Genomic DNA, 22,637 nt, shown 5'->3' with positions numbered 1-22,637 from the left:
TTAGAGCCCAGGTTTCTCTTGCTTTCTTCCCTGGTCCATCAGTTGTCTTGGATGAGAGGCAAAAAGTCCTGGACGCCACCTCAGGGGTGGTAAGCAACACTGAAATGGGGCTGGAGGCAGCTGCCTGGGTTCTTCCCCTGAGGGCACCCACTTGGCCTGGAAGGGACATTCTCTGGGAGAACATGGAGTTTTCTGAGCTCAGCTGAGAACCCTGAGGGGGCTAGATTCTTCCGTGTTGTCCTTCCTACGGATCACTGCTGGGATCAGATTTAAACAGAGTGATTCGGCCAGAATCAGACTGGCCTTGGTAACAGAGTGTGTTAAAAGGCTTTTAAATTGGCTACGTTTGTCCGGGATTGGTGCCTTCCAGCCAGTCAGGAAGAGGCAAGGAGGAAAAAGAGGTAGGAAATAAGATGGCCAGGCTGACTCTGGCAGTTATCATATGGCAGGCTGGACCGCACCAAAGACCAAATGGCCCACACCAAGCTGGCTCCTACTCTGTAGGCTCTGAGCCAACATGTCAAGAGTAGCCCTCTTTCCCTTTCTTCGGGAAAGGCCCAAGCAGGAAAGCCCTGGTGATGAAAGCAATGTTTCCTCTGAACCAATGAACCTTGAGGGGATCCCGGGGCTTGAGTGAGCATCAACCAGGAAACACTTTGCTTTTGACTGCCAGCGTGTCAAGGCACCTCAACCTCCACACCGTAATTCTGTGAACGCCTCTCTCAATACCAGCCCCCAAGCCCTAGTCCTAAGCTTCTCAATCTCACTGTAGTTGACTGTTAGCATGAGGTTATGCCCTCTCTTAAATAACAGGGTGCTCCTGAAAAGAAAATTTCAGCTTACCTCGTGAGAGAACCAGGTGAAGCAAGATCAGAAAATCTGAGCCAGGGTCAGCTGGAGTATGGGGGCACAAGGAAATCTGACTGACCTGAACAGGGGAGGCTTTTGGGGAGCCAGATGGGAGACTTCCTCTTTCCCCCAACTGCTGGAGCCCAGCATGGGAGGAGAGGGCAGAGAGTGTCTAGTTCTACGTCAACCCATCACTGGCAAGCTGTCTCATTCTGCAAATCAAAGCCTCCTTTTCGCGTTCCTACCAGCTCTTCATAGTTTCCCGACCGGGGGGTATGTGTTCCCACCTGGAGGACTCCCCTGATCAGCTAAGACTGACCTCAGTTAACCCCTGTAAATAAAGGAGGGAAGAAAAAGTTCAACCTCATCTAGCGAACACTACATGTGGATGACTCTGTGACTTTTAGCCAAGAGAAGCCTAGGAGTGAGAAGGCAAACTGGGACTACCTGTCCTTTATCTGCACAAACTGTCAGGGGCTTGAAACTGGAGTCGAGCTTCTAAAAACCCAACCTTCTATACTCATCCCCTAAAAGGCTGCTGGCACAGAATCCGGTGGCAGGCTCCCTGCCCCCTCTTATCCTTGTACTTCTAGAGCCACTCCCCTGGATCGTTCTAGATCTTGGAATCACCAAACGCATGTTTCTAGAAATGGCTAGGAACGTTGTGTTTTTGCATAGGGCCACAGGCCAGCAGATGACACGATGCAGGAAGTAGGTCAGACAGGCCAAATGGCAGGGAAGGGCAGAAAGACTTCTAAAGAGCCAGTGCCCGTGGCCAGGAAGCCTACCCAGGGGGAGTCAATGCAGTGGATCCCATCAGAGCCCCACAGGTAGCAGAGCCACAGAGCACTGGGGACAGTGAAAAGAAGAGATTTTAAAAATGGGGATTCAAGGGGAGGCCCACACGGGATCGCTGACCCCTGATGAGAGGTTTAGAAAGGAACAGAAGATGTTGTATGCTTACTTTCTGGAGGCTGGAGGAGTTCAGTTGAGTCTTGTCAATGATCTTCACAGCTACCTGCACATGAGACAAAAAGCCCAAGTTTCCCTCTCTGAACAGGAGAGACCCAGGACTCGACTCTCCCTCCTCCTCTAACCCCATCCCCGTCAACACATCTATCTGTCCAGATTTCATTTCCAGCTGACAAATAAGAGGTGGCTGTGGCAGCAGTCCCACCGCTACCTCCTGGGTGCCAACAGTTGGGGGGTGCGGCCACGCCCCACGGCCCGTCCCCAGAGCTCACCTCCTTCCCGGTCAGGATGTGCCGGGCCAGCTTCACCTTGGCGAAGTTGCCCTTGCCGATGGTCTTAAGGAGCCGGTAGTTGCCGATATGGGGCTGCTCGTCAGCAGAGGCGGCTGAGTTGCGGCCCCGCAGCATGTTGGACTTACTGCTGGGCTTGGGGTCAAGGTGTCCCAAGGTGGGCTGTGGGGTGGAAACACACACACCTTTCAGGATGCTGACTTCTCAGTTCCCCTTATCGTTGCCCTTAGCTCTCCGCAAAAAAACCTAAGAGGCTGGGGCGGAGATGGGTGGGGAGGGGCGGACGGCAGGGGGCTGGCAGGCAGGCAGAGTCAGAAGGCAGTGGGGGGAGGAGGAGGAGATAAAGAGCGCCGGTCTTCAGTGCCAACATCCCGTGGGCGTGGGAGCCCGGGCCCTGCACCGCAGGGCGGTGCAATCGGCCCTTAACAACCCACCAGCCCACCACGTCCTGCGGGAGAGCGCCTCCTACTGCTCGCCCGGCTGCCTCTTCACGCCGTGAGGCTGCGCAGCAGAACATCAGAATTCCTTCCCCGCACTCAGCGCCATGCCGCCCTTCACCTTCACCTTTAGCATTTGTCACTTTACACCGATTTGCCGTCCATCCCGTTGAGACGGGAGCGCATGAAGGCGGGCGTACGTCATTTACTCACTGATACATCCCAGCCCCTACACGATCTGAATTCTGGGAGATGCTCACTCAAACACCTGCGCAACGAACACGCCGAATGACAGGGTCTGAGCAAGGCAACCGTCTGCCCTCCCGGGACGGCCCGCAGCTCAGGCCAACGGTGTGAGGACGCAGAAATGACAGCCAACGGCACTGAACAGCTCCGCATACGTGACACAAAAAGGGTGCAACCCAGACGAACGCACACGTGTCCACGAAGACTCGTGTGTTCCTCAGAGGGCTAAACCCGGAGTCACCGTGTGACCCGGCAGTGCCACTCCCAGGTGCAGCACATCAGAGAAGTGGAAACAGACGTCCACACAAAAACTCATACACCAGTGCCTGCTGGGAACAGCCCATATTCACAACAGCCAAAAAGGGGAAACAACACAAACGTCTGTCAGTTGGCAAACGGACGGACACATTGCAGGATATCCACGTGGTGGAATATTCGTTGGCAATCAGAAGAAATGAAGCAGTGACACGCGCTACAACACGGACAGACCCTGAAAACCTTCCACTACGTGAATAAAGCTGGTCACAAAGGACCACGTATTGTATGAGCCCATCTATTTGAGATGTTGAGAACAGGCAAATCCAGAGAGACAGAAAGATCAGTCTAGGGCTGAGGAGGGTGGAGATTTAGGGGGGGCAACTAAGGGGTACGAGGTTTCTTTCTGTGAGAACGAAAATCTCCTAATGAAATGTTGATGGTGGTGACGGATACACAGCTCTGTGAATTTACTCAAAGCCAGTTACTTGTACACCTTCAATGGGTGAATTGTGGGGCGCCTGGCTGGCTCAGTTGGTCGAGTGTCCGACTCTTGGTTTCGGCTCAGGTCACGATCCCTGGGTGGTGGGATCGGCCCCACGTTGGGCTCTGTGCTGAGCATGGAGTCCGCTTAAGGTTTTCGCTCTCGCCCCTCTGCCCCTCTCCTTGTGCACACTCTCAAATAACAGTAAAAGTAAAAAATAAAATAAATGGGTGGACTGTATGGCATGGGAACGGGTGAATACAAGTGCTGGGAGTCTGGTCTGATCTTGTTTGGAGCCCCACTTTTACTCTCAAAGACCACCAGATGCCCTCACTCCCACATACTGGGGCAAAATGCGGCCAGAGCCTCCTCCTAGAACCATCCAGAGCTACCTTGACAAGTCTGTGTGGAGACAGCGTGGAGGAGAGCGGGGTGACCAGAAGCGTGTGAGTCAAAGTTCTTCCTTTCATGGCCCCCTGGGGCTGTAATGAAGCCCTTCAAAACCACAGAGGAAAGAAATGACTTGCTACCACCCAAAGAACTGTCCAGGGTTTCTCGAAGAAGCTTGCTTCCCTAACCAGATGCTTTCAAGGCAGAAAAACAGTAACACAAAGCAAATACCCTGCTAATGACGGTTCCCCCTTCTTCCTTGCCATCAAGGAAGGCCTTTTTTTCTCTTTGCGTGGTAGCTGCTGGCTGATTTGGGGTAAGCTGTCTGACTCGGATCCTGAAAGCTCATGGATTTAGGCCTTCGAGGAGAAAAAAGACCCCACGCGTATGGCAGCTTTTGAAGGGAAAGGTTCCTGACATCTCAGCAGAGTCCCTTTTAATCTCTTTTGCCCTTTAGGGAGTGTTCTCTCTCCTGCAAGTCCTCACCAGTCAGGTCCTCAAAGCCTTTGCTGTCTGCCCACTCCAGCCCACCCAACTCTCTTGGCCTCTGTGCTTCAGACACCCGGTTGCTCACTTAAACCTGGTTGGTCCTCAGTGTTTGCTAGAACAGATTTTCTTTTTCTTTCTTTCTTTCTTTCTTTCTTTCTTTCTTTCTTTCTTTCTTTCTTTCTTTCTTTCTTTCTTTCTTTTTTTTTTAATGTTTATTTTTTTGAGAGAGAGTGCAAGCAGGGGAGGGGCAGAAAGAGAGAGAGGGTGAGGGACAGAGGATCCCGAGCAGGCTCTGCGCTGACAGCAGAGAGCCCGATATGGGACTCGAACTCACAAGCCATGAGATCATGACCTGAGCCAAACTCGGGACACTCAACCGACTGAGCCACCCGGGCGCCCCTAAGACCAATAGGTTTTCAAACATCTGTTTTTTACCCTGCCAAAGCAACCGTAGGGTTCACATCCCTTGGAGACAAGGACATTCCTCAGCCCTGCTGGTACTTGCCTTTGGCTCAGTCTACCAAAGGGTACCCTGAGCCCCGTCCATCAGGGTCCTGAAGGTCTGGCCTCCATGGCCTGCCTCTTCTCAGTCCCACCCTCCCAGCAAGTGCTGCTAGACTGTCTGCTCTCCACCTGGCCTGCCTCAGAGGGCGTGACAGGGGAGACCTTCCCTCTGCCCTAGCTCTCACGAGAGGAAGATGGGTGGGAAAGTGTCCTCGGCAACCACCAATTCACCTCCTGACTTTGTCCCTCCCCTCTTTTCTGAGGATCCGAGGACTTGGCAGACTCCAAGTCCTCAAAATTTGTAACAGGAATTTAGCGTACACTTGAAGGTTTGGGCCCTCTGCCCCTCTGAAGCCAAATCTGGGAATCCTAATCCTACTGTCCTTCTTGACTTCTGCTCTGCCCATCCCTCTTGGTGTCCCTGGCTCCAGGGGCTGGTCACTGCGGTACAACAGGATGGCTTTCCCCGCCAGGCTCAGCTGCGCACTGGGCCTCAAAACGTCAACTAAACACAAGAGGGGCCCTGCCATCCACCTCCCTCCTTTCAGGGGTCGAGAGGTGTGGTTACGAGTGCAAATGCCAGAGACAAATCCTAAATCTGCCAATCACTCGACACATGCTAACTTTATTATTATCAACACCACCCTTAAGAGGGAGATGAGAGTACACAGGGTGAAGGAAACCATCCAAAAGATGACCAGTGCACGGTGATTCCACACATCTGGGTCAGGAGATGGTCTAGCGGAGGCCGAGGAGCTCTGCCCAGCAGAACTAGGTTCAAGTCCTGGCTCCCCTACTTACTGGTATTAGTTTTCTCATCTGTAAAGTGGTGATAAAATATTCCCAACTTCACTTGAGGTGAGAGAACACACATAAAATGCTTTATCCAGTGCAGCATGAAGAGCGACCCGTATCGCGATTATTTTTAGTTCCCAAATACTATTGTCTTTGTCAACGAGACTTCCACCTCTTAGTGGAGCCCTCCTAGCCTGCACCAGCACCTCCAGCCTTCACGGGAGGCGACTAGACAGGACAGCCGTGAAGGGCTGGTTCCAAGCCGGGCATCCGGAACAGAGGGAAGGTTCTGCTTGTCCAGGACCCAGAGAAGCAGAGAACAGGGGCTGTGCTCTTTGATCCCCTGCTCCCAAATTCACCCACTCCCCTTTCAGGGCCGAATCACCCAACTCTCAGGACTCAAAAGAGCGTAGCCGTCCCTCCCTTTCGCCTCTTCTCTGAGACACAGCAGGGATGGGGGGGGGGGGGCAGGGTGAGGAGAGCCCAGGGGAGGAAGTGAAGAAAGGAGAAAGGGAGTGGAGAAAAGAGAAAGTCTCCAGTAGAAAACGTTTCTTGGACCGAGGCCCCATGTGAGGTGGCCGCCCTGAAGGCTAAAGTGGAGGTAAGGGCATGGAGACCGTCTGTGTCTTCCACGGTCCTGACTAGGCCCACTCAGCGCAGACCCAGATCTCACCACTGTGTGGGGGGCTGGGGACTGGCTGCCCTTCCAGGCCCCCCCCCACAGCCCCCAGGATTTCGCTAAATCCACACTCTTCCCTCCACCTCTGTCCTCCTTGCTCACAGTAAGGTAGGAACACCAGACATCCCCAAAGCTCTGGCCCACAGCATACCACAGGCAGACCCTAAAAATCTGAGCATGCCTGTTGCAAGTTGACAGCATGGCTCTCAGGCAGCTTTCGGAAAGAACAGGGGGTTGCCCTGTGAGACAGTATCTGGGACCAAGGGCAGACCACACAGGTTACTCAAGCACGCTTGACTCAGAAGCAGGACTTGAACCGCTTCGGGGGTTCAACAGATGGTGGAATGTAGAACCCAGGGAGAAGAGAAAGGGCCTTCTATCCCGTGGGCCCTTCAACCTGGGATCTCCAAACTCAGCCTTAGGCGTGTTGCCAGGTTCGCCCAGAAGACAGCCTCCACCCCGGAGGCCCAGCGCTGACTCAGGTAGGCAGGGCCCCTTCCCTAATGCTGGGGGCTCCTACCAACAGTTCTCCCCGAGCACAGTGCTCCCCGAGAACGGCTCATGCTGTGGGGCTGGGCATTCAGGCCTGGCCTCAAGTGTCCTGAGACTTCCCCAGGACTCGGAAGGGTGACAGGCAGGCACTCCCTGGCCAGAGGCACAGTATGCCTGGGCCCCGTGGGAGGAAGAAAAGGGTCCCCTGGGCACTGGCCCCGGGCGGCCGGCCGCCCCAGATCCCAGTCTCCCACCGGCGCACCCTCCCTGGTTCTCCTCTCACCCTGGGGGGCGCCTGCTGACTCAACCTGTGGAGACTCTTCTGGTATTTGCCCCCTCTTCCCTTCCCAGCCAGTGCCTCTTTCCATGAATTTTACTACCTGTGCTAGCGCCTGGCTCCACTTAGCAATTCTTGAAAGATCCTGTGTTTGGGTGGGAGGCAGGAGGGAGGATGGGGGCAATCCTACAGCAGAGAAGGGGAAAACATACCCGGCTGGAGAAAGGGACAAGGACTACCGGCAGCTTCCATTCAGCGGAGCCCACAGCAGAACCTGTCAGGCAGCGAGGGCAAAGTACAGAGGCCGGGAAGAGCCAGGCCCAGGGCGGGGGCTGCCGGCTCTGCCAGCCACCCTTACTCAGCCGAAGCAGGCGACACCTTCCACCACCTCCTCAGTGAAAAACAGTGAAGCAGCCAGGCCCGAGCAGCTCCTGCCTGGGAACCTGGACTGTGTCGCAACCGAAACCACCAGTAGCAGAGGGAGACCGGGCTTGGCAAGGAGAGCAACAGGGACGAAAAGCCCCACAGCTTCCCGCAGGCCAGGGCCTGGTGGCCAGAAAATGCACGCAGTCCCAGGACACTACACCGGGAGCAAGGTGGGAGGAAAGGGGCAGGAAGGGAAGGGGAAGGAAGGCAGACAGAGAGAGAGAAAGAGGCGGGTTTAGATCAACTTCCTTCTCCCTTCCCCTCCCCCTCCCCGGAAGCGGGCTGCCCCACCCTCCCCAAGGTGCTTTGCCGGGTAACAGCTGGGAGAGGGTGAGGAGCCTCACTCCAGCCAGGGCGGTCATAAAAGTCCTTATCTCACCCGCAGCAGGTGGGACCTGGGTAGGGGCTCCAATTGGCTGGGAGGCGTGTGCGTGAATCAGGCGTGCCGACCCAGAGAGCAACAGCCTTGCTGCTGGACCGGCAAACTACCCGCCGAGAACAAGGCGGGGGTTAAGCAGAAACCAGCAATCCAACAGTGGCAGATGGACCTCCTGCTTCACAAAAAGCAGTGTTTAACTTAGAAAACGCATAATCCACTTAGACATAAAATATTCTGGACATCATTTCAGGGAGTTCTGGGACCCCGTGAAGAAGCCCCTTTAGAGGTCAATGGGTTCTAGACTAAAAACCTTCGTCACTGATACAGAATGAGGCATTTAATCCTACAACTTGCCCAAAAGATGGAGAACCAACCAAATGTCCCTCTGAGTCCCTTCCAGCCCTGCTTCTGGGAGTCCATCCCTAGGTTCCTGCCTAACCTCCAGGAAGTCTCCATCACCGCCCCCCTCCCACCCCAACGATACTGTTTTAAGAACTTGGAGGGCTGGGGGCAGCAGGGATGCTGGAGCTCATGCCTTCCCCCTGCAAAGCCCTGCTGTCTGGGCACCTGCTTAACATGGGGCTCCTGGAGACCCCCCTTGTCTGAGTTCTGAGTCCTGGGCACACCTTTCTTCTGGCTCCCAGATCTACTTCGAATTCCTTCCATTTCTCCGGTTAGGATCTTTCCCACTAAGAAACTCTTGAGAGATCTCATGCTGGTAGGCCATAAACCCCTCTAGGAAGGGCAAACGAAGGCTCCTCTGTGCCTGCCCCCCCCCCCCCCCCGCCCAGCACCTGAGCACAGATCCCAGGGAGACCACACTACTCAGTGTTCACCTAACACATGAGCCCTGGCCAACAGATTTGATGTTTCTGACACTACCTTCTGCTGCCACGTATTTCCTACGCTCCCCACCCTTATAGGTAGCATCCGCACATTACCTGTGAGAAACTGAAGCACAGAAGGTGTGAGACTTGCCCAAGGTCCCATGGCCTCCCGGCACAGAGCGGGACTGGAGCCCAGGGCTTCCGTGTCCACGCCACCACTTGCCTGTTCCTCACGGTCCCCTTTGTTGGCTTCTCATCAACCTTTCTTGATGCCTGATCTGTCTTATTTCCCCCCAAAGAAGGTAAGTCCCTGGCTCTGCCTCTCCATGCTAGGAGGAGGGGAGAGATGCCTAGGGCAGCAGGAAAGCCAGTGTCTGGCTCAGGCCATTGCCACAGGGCTATTGTGAGGGTGTCCCCAGGGGGGCCCGTAGCACGCCCTGCTCTCACCCCTCTGGACCCTCGGCTCGGGCTTGCCTGCGACCACTCAGAGGATCAGACAGGATCAAATGGCTTCATTTTTCTAGTCCCTAGGGTTTTGTAATGTGACAGAAGGACTGTCTCCTCAATCCTGTTTGTGGGAAGCAGTAAGGGGTTCTGTAAACTGAGGAAGCACCGAGCTAACACAGAGGCTGGGGAGAAATGGGTATGACTGAGCTGGCAGGTCACGTGGACGTGGTGAGTCGCTAGTTCTTTCCCCCTTCCTCCCTCACTGCATCCAGGAGCCTTCCTTGCATCCTTTAGTCCTGAGCAACTGTCACCCTCAACTGCCAAGAGTCAATAAACCAGAGGAGCATTGTGGGTAGGAGGCATCGTATAAGGCTTCGGTAAGCACTGACCCGTAGAGAGGTGGGATGCGTCCTCCTCACCCCCAAATTACTCCCCCAGGGGGACCCCCCATGTTCCCTTAATGCCCTGGTGTGGAAGGGAGGTGGTGCCGTGTCAAAAGGTTGCTCCCTCTTGCCGGCCACGGCAGGTGCCTCCCCCATAAAGGAGACCTGCGGGAGCCTACGGCGGAAGCACAAAGTCAAAAGCAAGGTGGTTCACTGCCCTTTAGCTCTTTGAGCTGCAAGTCTCACCCCAAGGCAGGGAGACCAGGACTGCGGCCTGGGCCAGGAGGGGAGCGGCCTGGAGGCCTCAAGGCAGCCACGGCAGAGGTCAGCAGCATGTGCCTTCCAAGAGGTCAGCAGGCAAGAACTGACCTGGAGTGAGATCAGAACCGACCCAGCACCTCCAGCTCGCTCCCCTTCACACACGAGAGCCACAGTGCCATGAGAGTGCCTCAAATCTCCTGCCTTTGCAGCCACTTGAAATGCTGGGCTCTTCCCCAAACAGGTGGATTCTACTGAGCAACCAGAGCTTTGCAAGCGTCCAGTACCTCATCCCTGAGAATTTGCTCACTGGGGTCTTGGGCTCGATCTCAGTCCCCAGTTACCACTGCTGACTCAGCAAGCCTCTGTCGAGTGCCTGCCTCTGGAGCCAGGGCCAGTTGCAAAGTTCAGAGAGAGCTGGTTCCTGCCTTCTAGGAGTTCAGAGGAGGGAACTGTCTAGTAGATTCACCACAGTATCTCTGCTTACTTAGCAAAGGAGGCGGGGAGAGCACGGCAGAGCTCCAGGCGGGTCTGGGGCGGGAGCCCTGCCTTTGCTCCTTACTAGTTCACCGAGCACGACCAAGATTCCTTGACTTCTCTAGATCTCAGCTTCCTCGCTTGGGACATGTGGACACCAGCTGCACCCGCTTCACAAGATCGGCATGAAGACAAAATGAAGAAACCCACGCCAGTGTGGACCACAGCACCCATTGTGCAGCGAGGTCTTGACAACGTTTCCTACAATCTCATTTTACTTTCGGGGAGGAACCTGCTTCCCCTCTCAAGGAGTCCTCTGAGCCCTGAGAAGAGCTGTCATCTGTCATCGCTACAGACTTGACCACAAACACCAGCGCAGTAAAGCTGGTATTGCTTCTGGAATAAGGAAAAGTCCAATTTCTACCACAGCTGGGTTGTCGGGCAAAAGGACCCTCTTTCCTAACATAAAACCACTCTTGCCAAGGGGAGCGGGTGAATGAGAAGGCAGCCACGCCTCCGGCCTCTAAGGAGCCCAGAAGAGGAGGAAGGTGTGCCTGCTCTTCCCTTCCTCATGGGTTCCTTAACTCCTTCCTCCCAGAAAAGGTCCAAGAAACAGCCGACATACCAGTACCACATGGTGCCAAGGGCTGGGGGAAGCTCTCATTGCCAGCCTCACACTCCACTCGGCGCCGCCCGTACCAGTGGGTTCCCGTAACCATGGAGACCAACAAGTTCCTCCATATCACAGGAGAGTCAGCCTGCCAGCAGCCCAGGGCTCTGGGGGAGGCAGGAGACAGCCTGCAGCAGAAGGGTTTGGCTCACTTTACAGAGGATTGATGGAGACCAACCAGTGCGGCTGAGGTGTCCGGGCCTCCCTCTTCCTTCCTGTCCTTTGCCTAGTAGTTTCTGTTTCTGTGTGGCACGCTGTCCGGCCGGACGCGGCACGGTGGGAAGGGGAGTCACTCTGGAGTCACAGGTCCGCGGTGGGACCCCAGCCCCACCACTCTGGCTGCCGGCTGGGAACGGTTCGAACCGTGGTGTGTAAGCGCCGCCCAGGCGCACGCACACCAAGGGCAAGGCTCCAGCTATCACGTAACGTCTTCTTTTGAAGGGATCCAGGACAGTACACGCTCTCATCCCTAGGTTAGCCCAAATCCTTTTGTTCAAAGAATCAGCCCAACACCTTCTCAGCAGAGAGTGATCTCTCCCTTCTCTGGCTCTCACAGCGCCCTGTCGGTACCCATTCATCTCTTGTGACCGTGCGTCTCCACGCCTGAACCTCCCGGAGCTCTGAGAGGTCAGAGACGGCGTCTCGCTCGCTTTCGTACGCCCTCGGTGCCTAAGGGTGCCTGTGCCCGGCTGGCCCACGTTGAAATAGTTGAGGAATAGAAACGGTGCCAGTTTTTGATCCTTACAGCCACCCTCTTGGAAGCCAAGACAAAGGCAGAAGGAAGATCAGAACCTCTTGCCAAAGACCCTTTTCTCCTCTTTCAAGGCAGCTGCTGCCCTTTGAAGTTGCTGGCTACCGTCTGGCCTTCCCACCAGACAACGCTCTGAAGGGAGGGCCCTGGTGTGTTCACGGCCCACAACAATGCCTCTAGCACAGAGCAGGAGTATTCGATAGGTACTGAATGAATACGTGCGTATGAATGAATAAAGGAGGAGATGTGTGGGGGCATCTTCATGACGGTCTCTGGGACCCACACCAGTAACTCCCATCTGTGTCCTCTGCAGACAACATCCAAGCGGGCAGGAAGCCACGAGACCCCCTCTCCCAAGAATGGAGGACATCTATGGAATGTTCTTTCCATTAACAAGCTTTCTCAGGCGGTGATGAGGCCCTCAGTGCTCCTTCCTCACCCAAAGCTGGAGGTAAAGGTGGTCACCAAGGTGAACTGGAGGCAGACTCGGAATACGGGCACAGCCAGGGATGGGACGGCCGACGCCCACACGCTCCCATCCCCGACTCCCTCAAACCAGCCCGAGCCTTCCTTTCACCACAGAGGGGGAGCCCTCTCCTCCAAACTTCCTGATGCCCAACAACCACTGGGCCCTCCTGCTTAAGACCCATCTCTCTGCCTCTTCACATTCAATCCCACCACCGCTTGGCCATCAAAACCACTGTGTCTTGCTGGGGCGGTGCGATGCAGCTCGAGCCGTTCTAAGAGCTACCGATTTGGGGAGGTGACCGTGACTCGTAGGGGACACTTACTGTGTGCCACACTCAGACAGCTCTGCTTTAATATTTCCTCCTTGGACCAACGTCATGACTGTAGGGCCCTGTCAACCCCAGAATGCCAAAACGATTCACCCATACACACCTGCCTCCTGTCCTGCTGCACAAATCAGCATTCCCCCCTGCCCCCCCCCACCACCCCTCCCCAAGCTGCCTCCTGTTACAGAAAAGCAAAGGAACTAAAAACGGCAGCTGGGGAGCTCAGTTGACTCACCCGGCATAATCATCTCCTCCCAGAATCTCCCATCTTCTCCTGGGGTTTTTGCCAACACAAAGTAAAAAAGAAGCACGAGATCTTAAAAAAGAAAAACAAAACAAAACAAAAAAAACAACAACAACAAGAAAAAAACCTCTCTCAGCGTTTATGCAACAGCCTTTCTACCTGGGTGCAGATTTAACCCCTTGTCTCTGCCATTTCCAACATGGTTTTCTTAGAACTTTTTTTTTTTTTTTTTTTTTTTGCTGAGGAGCAGATCCAGCCCCAGGCTGGGAAACAGGCCTCTGGGTCCTGTCCAGTTCCAGCTCCACACTGGAAGGTGCTGAATAAGACATGTGCCTCCTTCCACTGCAGCTTCCCCTGGAAGTGGAAAAAAGACTGCCTTCCTACTCCTCCGGTTTCAAAGAGGGTGTTGGAGGAGGAGGAGGAGGAGGAGGAGGAAGTATCAGAAAAAACACCGGGCTGACGCTTGCTGCCCCAGAAGTCACCACGGCCAGGGGTCAGAGCTCACGCAGGAGAAGTAAGAGAAAGCACCTAAGGCTGTCACCGCCTCGAAACCGTTCCCACCTGGCCGGGCTGCCGTGTGGCTGTTCCACTTACAGGACCATCAAAAATCCAACCGGCCGCTCTCTGCACGAGCAAACCAAACCCCCGCCGGGCTGTGCCCGCTCACAGGCCGAGGCGTCATCTTCCTCCTCCAGCAGATCGTCAGGAACGCAAGGGAGTGAGGGCCGCCGAGCTGTTTCCAGCGCCTCCTGACAATGAGTCCGATCAGCTAAAATTAAGAATTTGGACTCACTCGTCCCTTAGAGCAATCACGGGAGCGAGTGTGGCTCTCAGACCACCTTTCTGGGTGGGAAGTGGCGTCTGTGTTTTTGTCTTTGTCACTTGATATCCAGAAGGACAACTTACTTTTTCTAATAGACGGTGCAACAGCACTACAAACTAATGACAGCGCTTCCACAAGGCACATGCAAACAAACCTGCTGCAGCACGTTAGCCAAGGGATCTCCAACTTACCAAAAGTTCCGTTCGTTCGGAGAAGGAACAAATGGTGGCTGTCTCAGGCCGGCTTGTGAGGGCCCACCATTGTGTCTGAAGCAGTGTGTTATCCGTACGTAAGATGCGAACCATAGTCCGGAACAGGAAAATTAACTCAGTTCTACCTCGGGACCCAGGAACGTATCTTTGCTCCCCACAAGCAGCACGGGCAGCAGAAACCAAGGTTCGGTAACCTTCAAACCCTGGGTGAGGGCCTAAAACAAGAGGACCTGAGCTGGCGGAGGGGGCTTCAAAGCATCCGGGATGGTTGCGTAGGAGGGAGGGAATGTGAAATGAACCCAGGCAGAGGTGAGAAAAGAGGCTGGAGTTTCAAAAGGAATTTTGAGTGGGTACTGCCTTCTAGGAGAGAAGGGATAACTACGAAAGACCAGGTAGGAGAACTTCCAGTTCCAGCTGGAGAGAGAGGAAAAGGGAACCTGGGACCGTCCCTTGACACATCAGGGGCCAGTGTTCTTTAGAACAGTCTCTTTGTTTGGCACCTGAAGCTGGGGATGTACTTCCTGTGAAAGTCACTGGGCCCACTGCTGCCACTATGGCCTCAACCCTGGGACTGCTGGACCCTATTACTAAGTGGCCATGACCTGGGCAGGTGCCTTGGCTAGCTGGCTAGATGTTTGGAAGAGGACTCATTTGTCAGAAGTTAGGTGGACTGGCACCTGGGTGGCTCGGTCGGTTGAGCGTCTGACGTGGGCTCAGGTCATGATCTCGAGGTGCATGAGTTCAAGCCCCACATCGGGCTCGCTGCTGTCAGCCTGTCAGCGCAGAGCCCGCTCTGGATCCTCTGTCCCCCTCTCTCTGCCCCTCCACTGCTCGCACTCTCCCCAAAATAAAATATATATGTATATATATAAAGTTAGGTGGAGAAGGCTGGGAAGTTTCTCAGGGACGCTTGTGTACATGTCAGCTTGTAACTTTAGGCCCAGGTGTCCCCTAAAGCCAAACACTGCTCCTTCTCTGGCGGCAATGGCAGCTCTACTCAGGGCATCCTAGTTGGTGGGGTTGACCTAGGGAGCAGAGTGTATATATAGTAAATGAAATGACAGCCACTATCCATTACAAGTGCCTTCTTAAAAAGCACTTTTTTACACTTTAATTCATCTTTTCAAAGTCCGAGGAAAGAGTCTGAGCTTTCTGAGCTCTGACACGAACCTGGGAGGAGGGCTCTTTGGTACGGATTAGCTCAGTGCCGGTGGAAGCCCTCGGGAACTAGAACCACCCCCGATTAACAGGTGGTGCTGGGGAAGAAAGGGGCCACTGCCGGGCACAGACTGCAGACCAGAGAATGCTGGTTATTCTGAAGGAGGCAAGCAGTCAAGTCTTTAGCTCTTCACCTCCGAATTCACCTAGAGAGGGCAGGGAAGAAAGGGTGCCTACCAAGGCAAACAGACCCTCCCCAACAAATCCCGAAGGGCGGCTCTATTGCCAACAGGCACAGTGGCCTAAACAAAGATCTGAAGATTGGGAGGGAAATGCCACCCAGGATACCTCCGATCAGACGAAGCTAGCCGGGCAGCAAGAGGCCACTGCTGCTCATTCTGTTGTTCTATCTAGTCCATGCACCCACCACAGACAAAGACCCCAAAGGCATAAGGGGGTTCCTACCAAGAGAAAACAAAAGGTATGAGGTCAGAATTGTCGAAATATCAAACCCCATCCAAAATACTTAGAACAATGCCTGGCATGTAATACGTGCTCACGACATGCTAGCTATTATTACTATAATTCCACATGCTTTCTCAACTTACTCTGTAGGCTACCAGAAAAAGATATGAGTTTTGGCTTTAACTTCTTTACCCAATGTTCATCAAAAATGCTCTCTATCTCCAAAAAGAGATAGATCTTTCCAAACAGGCCCAGGAGAGCTCTTGGGATGAAGACCACGTTCTGGTCATCTGTTGGCACGGCCTGGACTTGGACTTGGGTTTTTCTGGCAGAGCCAGCGAAGGCTCCAGCAGCTCAACTGTTTTATCCCTTCCATAAAAGGCCACTCTGCTCTCCCCTGGTAAGAAGCACATTCAACACACAGATCCCACCCTAGGAAGATCCAGAGTATATCCCACGATTCCCAAGGTATACGATGTCAGCAATGCTCCCAAAATTTTCCAAATACACGAACCTCTGCAAGTCAATAGTCACAAGGAGAAATGGGACAGATATTTAAGAAACAGACACAACTCACACACAGTGTGGCCAGAGTCCCTGCTATGCACTGAGGAGTGCTGCCTCCTCAGTAGTGAGGCGAGGGAGACCTGCATGGGGCGGGTGGGGGGTGGGGGGCGGCCGCGGTGAAAATGCAGCTGCACCCCGGCTCCTGGGCGCCTCTGGCTCAGAGGCTCAGCGGCCTTCTGTGGCGGCCAGGCTCCCACCACCAGCTGTCCTTCGCACAACACAACAAAATCACTGTTTGGGAAGATGGGATTTTCGGTGCCGGGTTCTGTATCCACGAAGGAGCCTGCATCTGTCTCAGGGGCAGCTTCCTGAAACAGCTGCGTGTCCGGGGGCCCCCCGCAGCCAGGATTTGAGATACAGGAGAAAGATAAATGAGACACCAGAAGTAGGAATTCAGGAACAGTAAAAGCAAGAAGGAACGAAACTGCTTCTCACTCTTGCCCCACGGGAGTGGACTCTTCCTACTGCTCCCCACTAAGGAATCACACCCCCCACCCCCACTGACAGCAGTCTCTGCTCATCCATGGGGGATATACTCCAGGACCCCCAGCAGATGCCTGAAGCCACAGACAGTACCAAACCCTACATACAGCTGAGCCTTGAACTGCGCGGGTCCATTTATACACGGATTTTTTTCCGACACAGTACGATACTTACTATGTATTTTTTCTTCTTTTGACTTATTTATCTTGAGAGAGACACAGTGTGTGCCCATGAAAGCACGCAGGTGCGCACCAGAGCACGCGGGTGCACACGCTGGGGGAGGGGGAGGGACAGAGGGAGAGGAAGAGAGAGAATCCCAAGCAGGCTCCTCGCTGCAAGGAACTCCAAACTCACGAACCCACAAGATCATGACCTGAACCGAAATCAAGAGCTGGACGCTTAACCGACTGAGACATCGGGTGCCCTTTTCTTATGATTTTCTTAGTGACATTTTCTTTTCTCCAGTTTATTGTTAAGAATACACTTGGGGCGCCTGGGTGGCTCAGTCGGTCAAGCGTCCGACTTCGGCTCAGGTCACGATCTCGCTGTCGCTGAGTTTGAGCCCCACGTCGGGCTCTGTGCTGACGGCTCAGAGCCTGGAGCTTATTTCGGATTCTGTGTCTCCCTCTTTCTCTGTCCTCCCCCGCTCATGCTCTGTCTCTCTCTTCTCAAAAAAAATAAATAAATAAACGTTTAAAAAAAAAAAAGAATACACTATACTACATATAAAACATACAAAATATGGGTTAATCAACTGTTCATACGATCCGTAAGGTCAACAGTAGGCTGCAGGTAGTTAAGTTCTGGGAGAGTCAAAAAATTACATACAGATTTGACTCTGTGGGGGTCAGTACCCTTAACACCTATGCTGTTGAAGGGTCAACCATATACTGTGAGTTTTCCTACACATGCACACCTATGGTAAGTTTGATTTATAAACTAAGCACAGTAAGAGGCTGACAACAATAACTAATAATAAAAAGAAACAATTTAAACAGTATGCCGTAATAGAAGTCATGTGAATGTGCTCTCTCCAAATATCTTCCTGTACTGTATCCCCCCTTCTTGTCAGGATGTGAGATGATACGATGCCTACGTGGTGAGACGAAATGAGGTGAAGGATGCAGACATTGTGACGCAGGGTTAGGCTACTACTGACCTTCCGACGATAGGTCAGAAGATCATCTGCTTCTGGACCGAGGGTGACCAGGGGCTACTGAAACCGCAGAAAGCAAAACTGAGTAAGGGCGGGGGGGGGGGGGGGGGGCGGGGAACCACCATACCTTCCCCGGCCAACCCAGGCGTCCTCCTGGCGTCTCCACCTCTTTACTGACAGCTCTGCTCTGCCACGTCAAGTGACCATGGTATCTAAAGCTGATGCTGGTTACCCCATGAGGAGATAACCAAGGTCATGTGAGCTGGCCCCACACACGTTCTGAAAACTGCACTTGTTTATAGGCAAGAGGATTAAAACGACCCGTCAGGGGAGGGAAGGGGGCAAACCCTGTACACAGGGCAAGCGAGCACTGGCAACACAGCATAGAGGCCTCCCGCCAAGAAATCTTTTGCTCAAATATAAAGCAGAAATCTCTCACCAAACGCCAAACCAGCTAACTATGCCAAATGCCACTTATGATCCAGTGACCTTGAGACAGTACTCAATTTTTCCAACGTTCTTTACATGAAAGGTTAATGTTATGGGGGGGGGGGGGAAGGGCAGTGGGAGAGACTAGAGGGATGGACAACACGGGACCCCGGGAAGACCCCCATACTAAATTCATATCCAAGCAAAGCCTTTCTGGCCCGCCAAGAATTGTCTGAGGTATAGGGTTTGTGCACAGAGAGAGGTTTCGAAGGGAAATCTGGATTAAAAAAGCACTCAGTTTTCAGATGCCTAAAGCCCAACCAGAAGTCAAACCACCCAAACACAACTTCCTATGACCATTTCTTCCATTTCTTGCCCCACTCAAAGTCAGAATTTGAAGACAAATTAGGTACAGCTCCAGGGCAGAAGGGCTCAGGCAGCAGGGAGCCGGGGGACCATATTGGGATCATCCTCCGTAATCAGAGGGTCAACTTGACAATGATAGCACTGGCCGCAAGACACAGAAAGGAGGAGGGGAGAGCCGTCAGCACCTGAGCCTGTGGCTCCAGGCAGTCTAAACTCTGGACAGCAATGCTGCAGAGAAGCTCTGCGAAAGGAAATTCTCTCTCCCTTGCTCCTCTCCAAAGCCATTTGTCACAGCCCCTAAATAACCAATCCTCCCTTCTCAGCAAGCCTGGGCTACTCTGGTCTGGTCTCTGCCTCAGGCACTTGAGCCTTAGCAGCAAGAAGATGTTTCCATTTGGGAGAGCAGCTACCGTTCCTAACCTTCCACTCACGATCATGCCGAGGTCAGGGAAGATACACCCCTCCTACGAAAACTGAAGGTAGTTGTCCAGCTTAGGAACTAAGAAACCTGGCTCAGGGAAAAGAGGGATATTGTGCTGCAAGGGATTCCAAGAATATCCTCCCCGAACCATCCATCAAGCTCTTCTGGAGAGTGTTCAGAAGTGGGGTGTTCAGAAGTGTTTTCCATTTCCCCACGTGTTAGATAAGGGGGTGGGCCTTGGGTAGACACACCCCTGGCTGGGTCACCATCTCCTCTTAAGGAGTCCTGGTCTCCCTAACCCCAGAGTGAGTCCACAGAGAGCCGGCCGGAGATGGTAATGTGCTCCGGAGTTCACATACTCACACGTGCATTAATCTTTCTCCAGATAGCTGCCGTCATGTGGGGCGATGAGCCGGGCTCAGTCCCGCTTGGAGGCTGCTTGGAGCCTCTGAGCCTTTGCTTGGCAGTGTTGGGGGTGGGACAGGGGAGGGGGAGGAGGGGGAGGAGGGGGAGGAGGAGGAAGAGGAGGGAGAGGAGGGAGAGTATGATCCTCTATTTTCAAGCCCCGCCCCTAAAACCAGGGAGGGAAGCAGCGGAGTTGCCCCCGCGGGCAGGCTCCAATCTCTGGGTACTACAGAGCCAACCAGCTGCAGAAGGAACTTTGGGGAACGTGCACATCAAACACACTGGGAAAAGGAGGGGAAACCAGCACGGGTAGAAGTGAATTGGTCTCCTGCCAAGAACTTTGAATGGTACTCCCATCAGAACTAGAACATAACAGGGGGTGGGCAGGTTCATGGTCCCTGGGGAAAGACAGGAGGGTAAACAGTAAAAGCCAGGTTGGCACTGAAACAAAACTCACTCCCTGGCAGGAGAGGGGACAACCCAGCTGTCTGCAGGGCAGTGTCCATATGTGGTCAGAAGCAAAACGCTGTCCCATTACACCTTTGAGGCGGACAGCCCACCAAGCTCTAACCTTAGGTCAATTTTCACACGATTCCCCGGCTGTGCCTTGAACCCTGCAGTCTGGAACATGGCCATTTCTACAACTTTGTAAGTTAAGGTCTCCCACTCGAGCACTTGATGACAGGCAGAAAGGGAGTGGACTCTCCCTGGCTGTGTAGTACAAGCTAATCTGTGACCAAGGGTAGAGCAGAAGCCACAGATGACAGCCCCTCCCACAGGGAGGGAAGAGCTCCTCCTTCGCCGGAGCGAGCGGAGCACAAGGCTGCCACGGAGAGGTGCTGTTTAGCGACAGAAATATGAGGCAGGAGGGACAGCCACCAGGTACTTCCTCTTTCTCAACACTGGCCCACTGGCTGACGTAGACAGCCTCAGGAAAGCCTGCAGGACCTCGGGTGGGGGTGGCAGCGATGGCCTGTGAGTCATTCCCCCCAAAGAAAAGGGCAATCGGTCCTGACCCCAGGGCCTGAAGAAGCTCCAAGTGTCCTTGGCCAGCCTGCTCCGAAGTCAAAGCCAGAGTCATCCCACCAGGCCTACAGCCTCAGCTTCCTCTCCACCTGCACCAGCACATAAAAACATCAGTCCAGTCTCTCCCTCTACAACATGGGGTGGGGGGAGCCAGCAGTAATCTCAGCAGGGCACCCAGCACTGGCAACAGGAAGTGACGGCTTCATTTTCAAAGTACCCCTTATACACACATGACTAATAATTATATATCTGTGTGCACACGTATGTGTGTGTATACATGTGTGTAAAATGTCTACGTATGTATACGTATGTATATACGTACAACTGATTTTCAGACTAGACCCACACGGTTTCTGGATTTTTCCTTCGGCTGCATAATGAGCTGGCTGGCTCCCTTTCCTTACCTGCAGCTCCAGCCTGGCCCTCGTCCCTTCCTAGAGTCTCACCCTGGGCTCCAGCCAACTGTCTTCAAATGTAGAATGTTCTCTCAGACCTCCAGGCCTTTGCTACAGCCTCCCACCGCCTGGGACACTTTCCATCCATCATCCACTCCCATTCTTCTTCCTGGTCAGCCTCGGCTCACACATCACTTCCAGAGCTTTCCCTGCTCCATCCCTCTGACTTCACAAGGTCCTTGTCACAGAACTTCAAGCCTCTTGGTGCAAGGACTTCACTGCTTGGGGAAGGGCCTACTTCACAACTCTTGGTGGCCGCCTTGTTCAGTTACGCAAGGCTGAGAGAGCGGCCTGAGGGGGAAATTCCAGGACTGGGGTCATTTCTGTGTCCTCGGTGCCTAGGCATACCCGGCACCTAACAGGCTCTCCGTAAAATGCCTTCCTGATTCACGAGGAAAAGTCAGGGTCAGGGTCCTCCTGCTTTTTCCGGAGTCTCCCGACCTGATAGCTCTTAGCACACCTGGGCTCCAACCCGGATCAGGACTATAATGCTGGTGCCCGTTGCTTTAAATCCGTTCCCTGCGGCCTTCTGGCACCTCTGTGGCCAAAGTCTCTGGCAGGATTTCAGAACTCATCTCCGGTGTGTGGAGCCGGGGCCTGCTGCCCTTCCACTTGTCCTTTCCCGGCCTCCCTTCCGCCAGGAGGTCTGCAGGTTAGCCCCTACACAGGCCTTCCACAGGAATGCCTCTGAAGCAGAAGCGACGCGGGTATACTGCCAAGGTCCCCGGGAGGGTGACCCTAGACGTGGCCCCCCGCAAACAAATGATATTACCCTGAGTGAGTCATTCACCCTCTTGGGATTTGTGTTCCCCCCACTTATAAAAGGAAGGTCTGCCCTGTGGAGGCCTGAGGGCTTTCAGTGCCTCTGGGCTCGTAGGCCTTCCAGCCCCATCCCTGAGACTGCAGCAGGAAGTGGGCATGGTCCGCACGTCCCGAAGACCACATCCTGACCTTGGCTTATATCGGCTCAAGCTACCTCAGTCTGGCTCCGTAAGTCAACCTCATCTAATATGCCTTGGACACCAGGCTCACACACTGGAGAATGTCTCCTGCCTAGGGCTGAAAACAAATTCAAGTTAACCCAGGTGACTCCCCCACACTTAGAAACATAGTGTGCCCTAGGGAAGGACCCTCTCCCTCCCCCTAGACTTCATTTACCCACAATTTACAAGCTCCTCAACCCTCCCAGCCTCTTTGCCTACCAGGAGCGTGGCTACAAGGCACAGGGAAAGGCACCATGACACAGAGTCTACTTCCAGCAGGCCCTGGGGCCCTGCACACTGGGTGTGAGCAGTGCCGAGGAGACATAATGCTGGTAGGTGTGTGGCACCCCCTCCCCCCACCCTGCAGCCCCATCCCCCAGTAGCCTGATTCCTCTGGGAGCTCCTGGGTGGGAGCTCCCCACTGACTGCCAGGGCAGGCGACCCAGGAGGAGAAACTGGCTTGGCAAAGCCCCCAGGCAGCGGTTTCAGCTTCCCAGCCCAGAGTAAGGGGAGGGGGAGGGGGGGGCCAAGCAGACCGGTCGAGCAGGTCCAGATGCCACCACCCTGCACGGCTGGGGTCTTGGGCAGGGGCTCCAAAACAGAAGATTCAAAAGTCAGGTGGAGATCTCACACTGAGTCACAAAGACCAGGGAATCAAGAAGAGAGGAGAAAACGGTCTTCCACCATCTCATCCTTGCCCTGCCCACATCGGTCCTGGAAAACACTGCCCCGGATTGTCATAGCTCTTGGTCAATTCAGAAAAGCAACTGATCTGCCCTGAGACGCTCAAAGACAAATCTGGGTTCTCATCATCACCAGGCGCTGAGGTGGTGTGAAATGAGTTCTTCCTGTGCCACGCTCCTGCGCTTTTCT

General features: G+C 54.0%; 1 protein-coding gene across 8 annotated transcripts in view; it reads right to left on the bottom strand.

Annotated features, from left to right (window-relative positions):
- The window catches only part of MARK2 (microtubule affinity regulating kinase 2), a 59,144-nt gene that overhangs the window by 14,458 nt on the left and 22,049 nt on the right, over positions 1 to 22,637 (bottom strand). For 6 of the 8 annotated variants that reach the window (XM_045485685.1, XM_045485692.1, XM_045485688.1 and 3 more), the window contains 2 exons: positions 2,094 to 2,273; positions 1,814 to 1,867 (listed from right to left, as the gene is read on the bottom strand). In XM_045485685.1, coding sequence (XP_045341641.1) covers positions 1,814 to 1,867; positions 2,094 to 2,273 — 234 coding nt within the window. Of the gene's footprint in view, positions 1 to 1,813; positions 1,868 to 2,093; positions 2,274 to 7,371; positions 7,749 to 19,258; positions 19,283 to 22,637 lie in introns of those variants that run through there. The other 2 variants (XM_045485686.1, XM_045485689.1) reach the window with 2 other exon arrangements.

The sequence above is a fragment of the Leopardus geoffroyi genome, chromosome D1, assembly GCF_018350155.1.
Source record: "Leopardus geoffroyi isolate Oge1 chromosome D1, O.geoffroyi_Oge1_pat1.0, whole genome shotgun sequence".
NCBI lineage: Eukaryota > Metazoa > Chordata > Mammalia > Carnivora > Felidae > Leopardus > Leopardus geoffroyi.
This window is presented reverse-complemented; position numbering and strand designations above follow the sequence as displayed.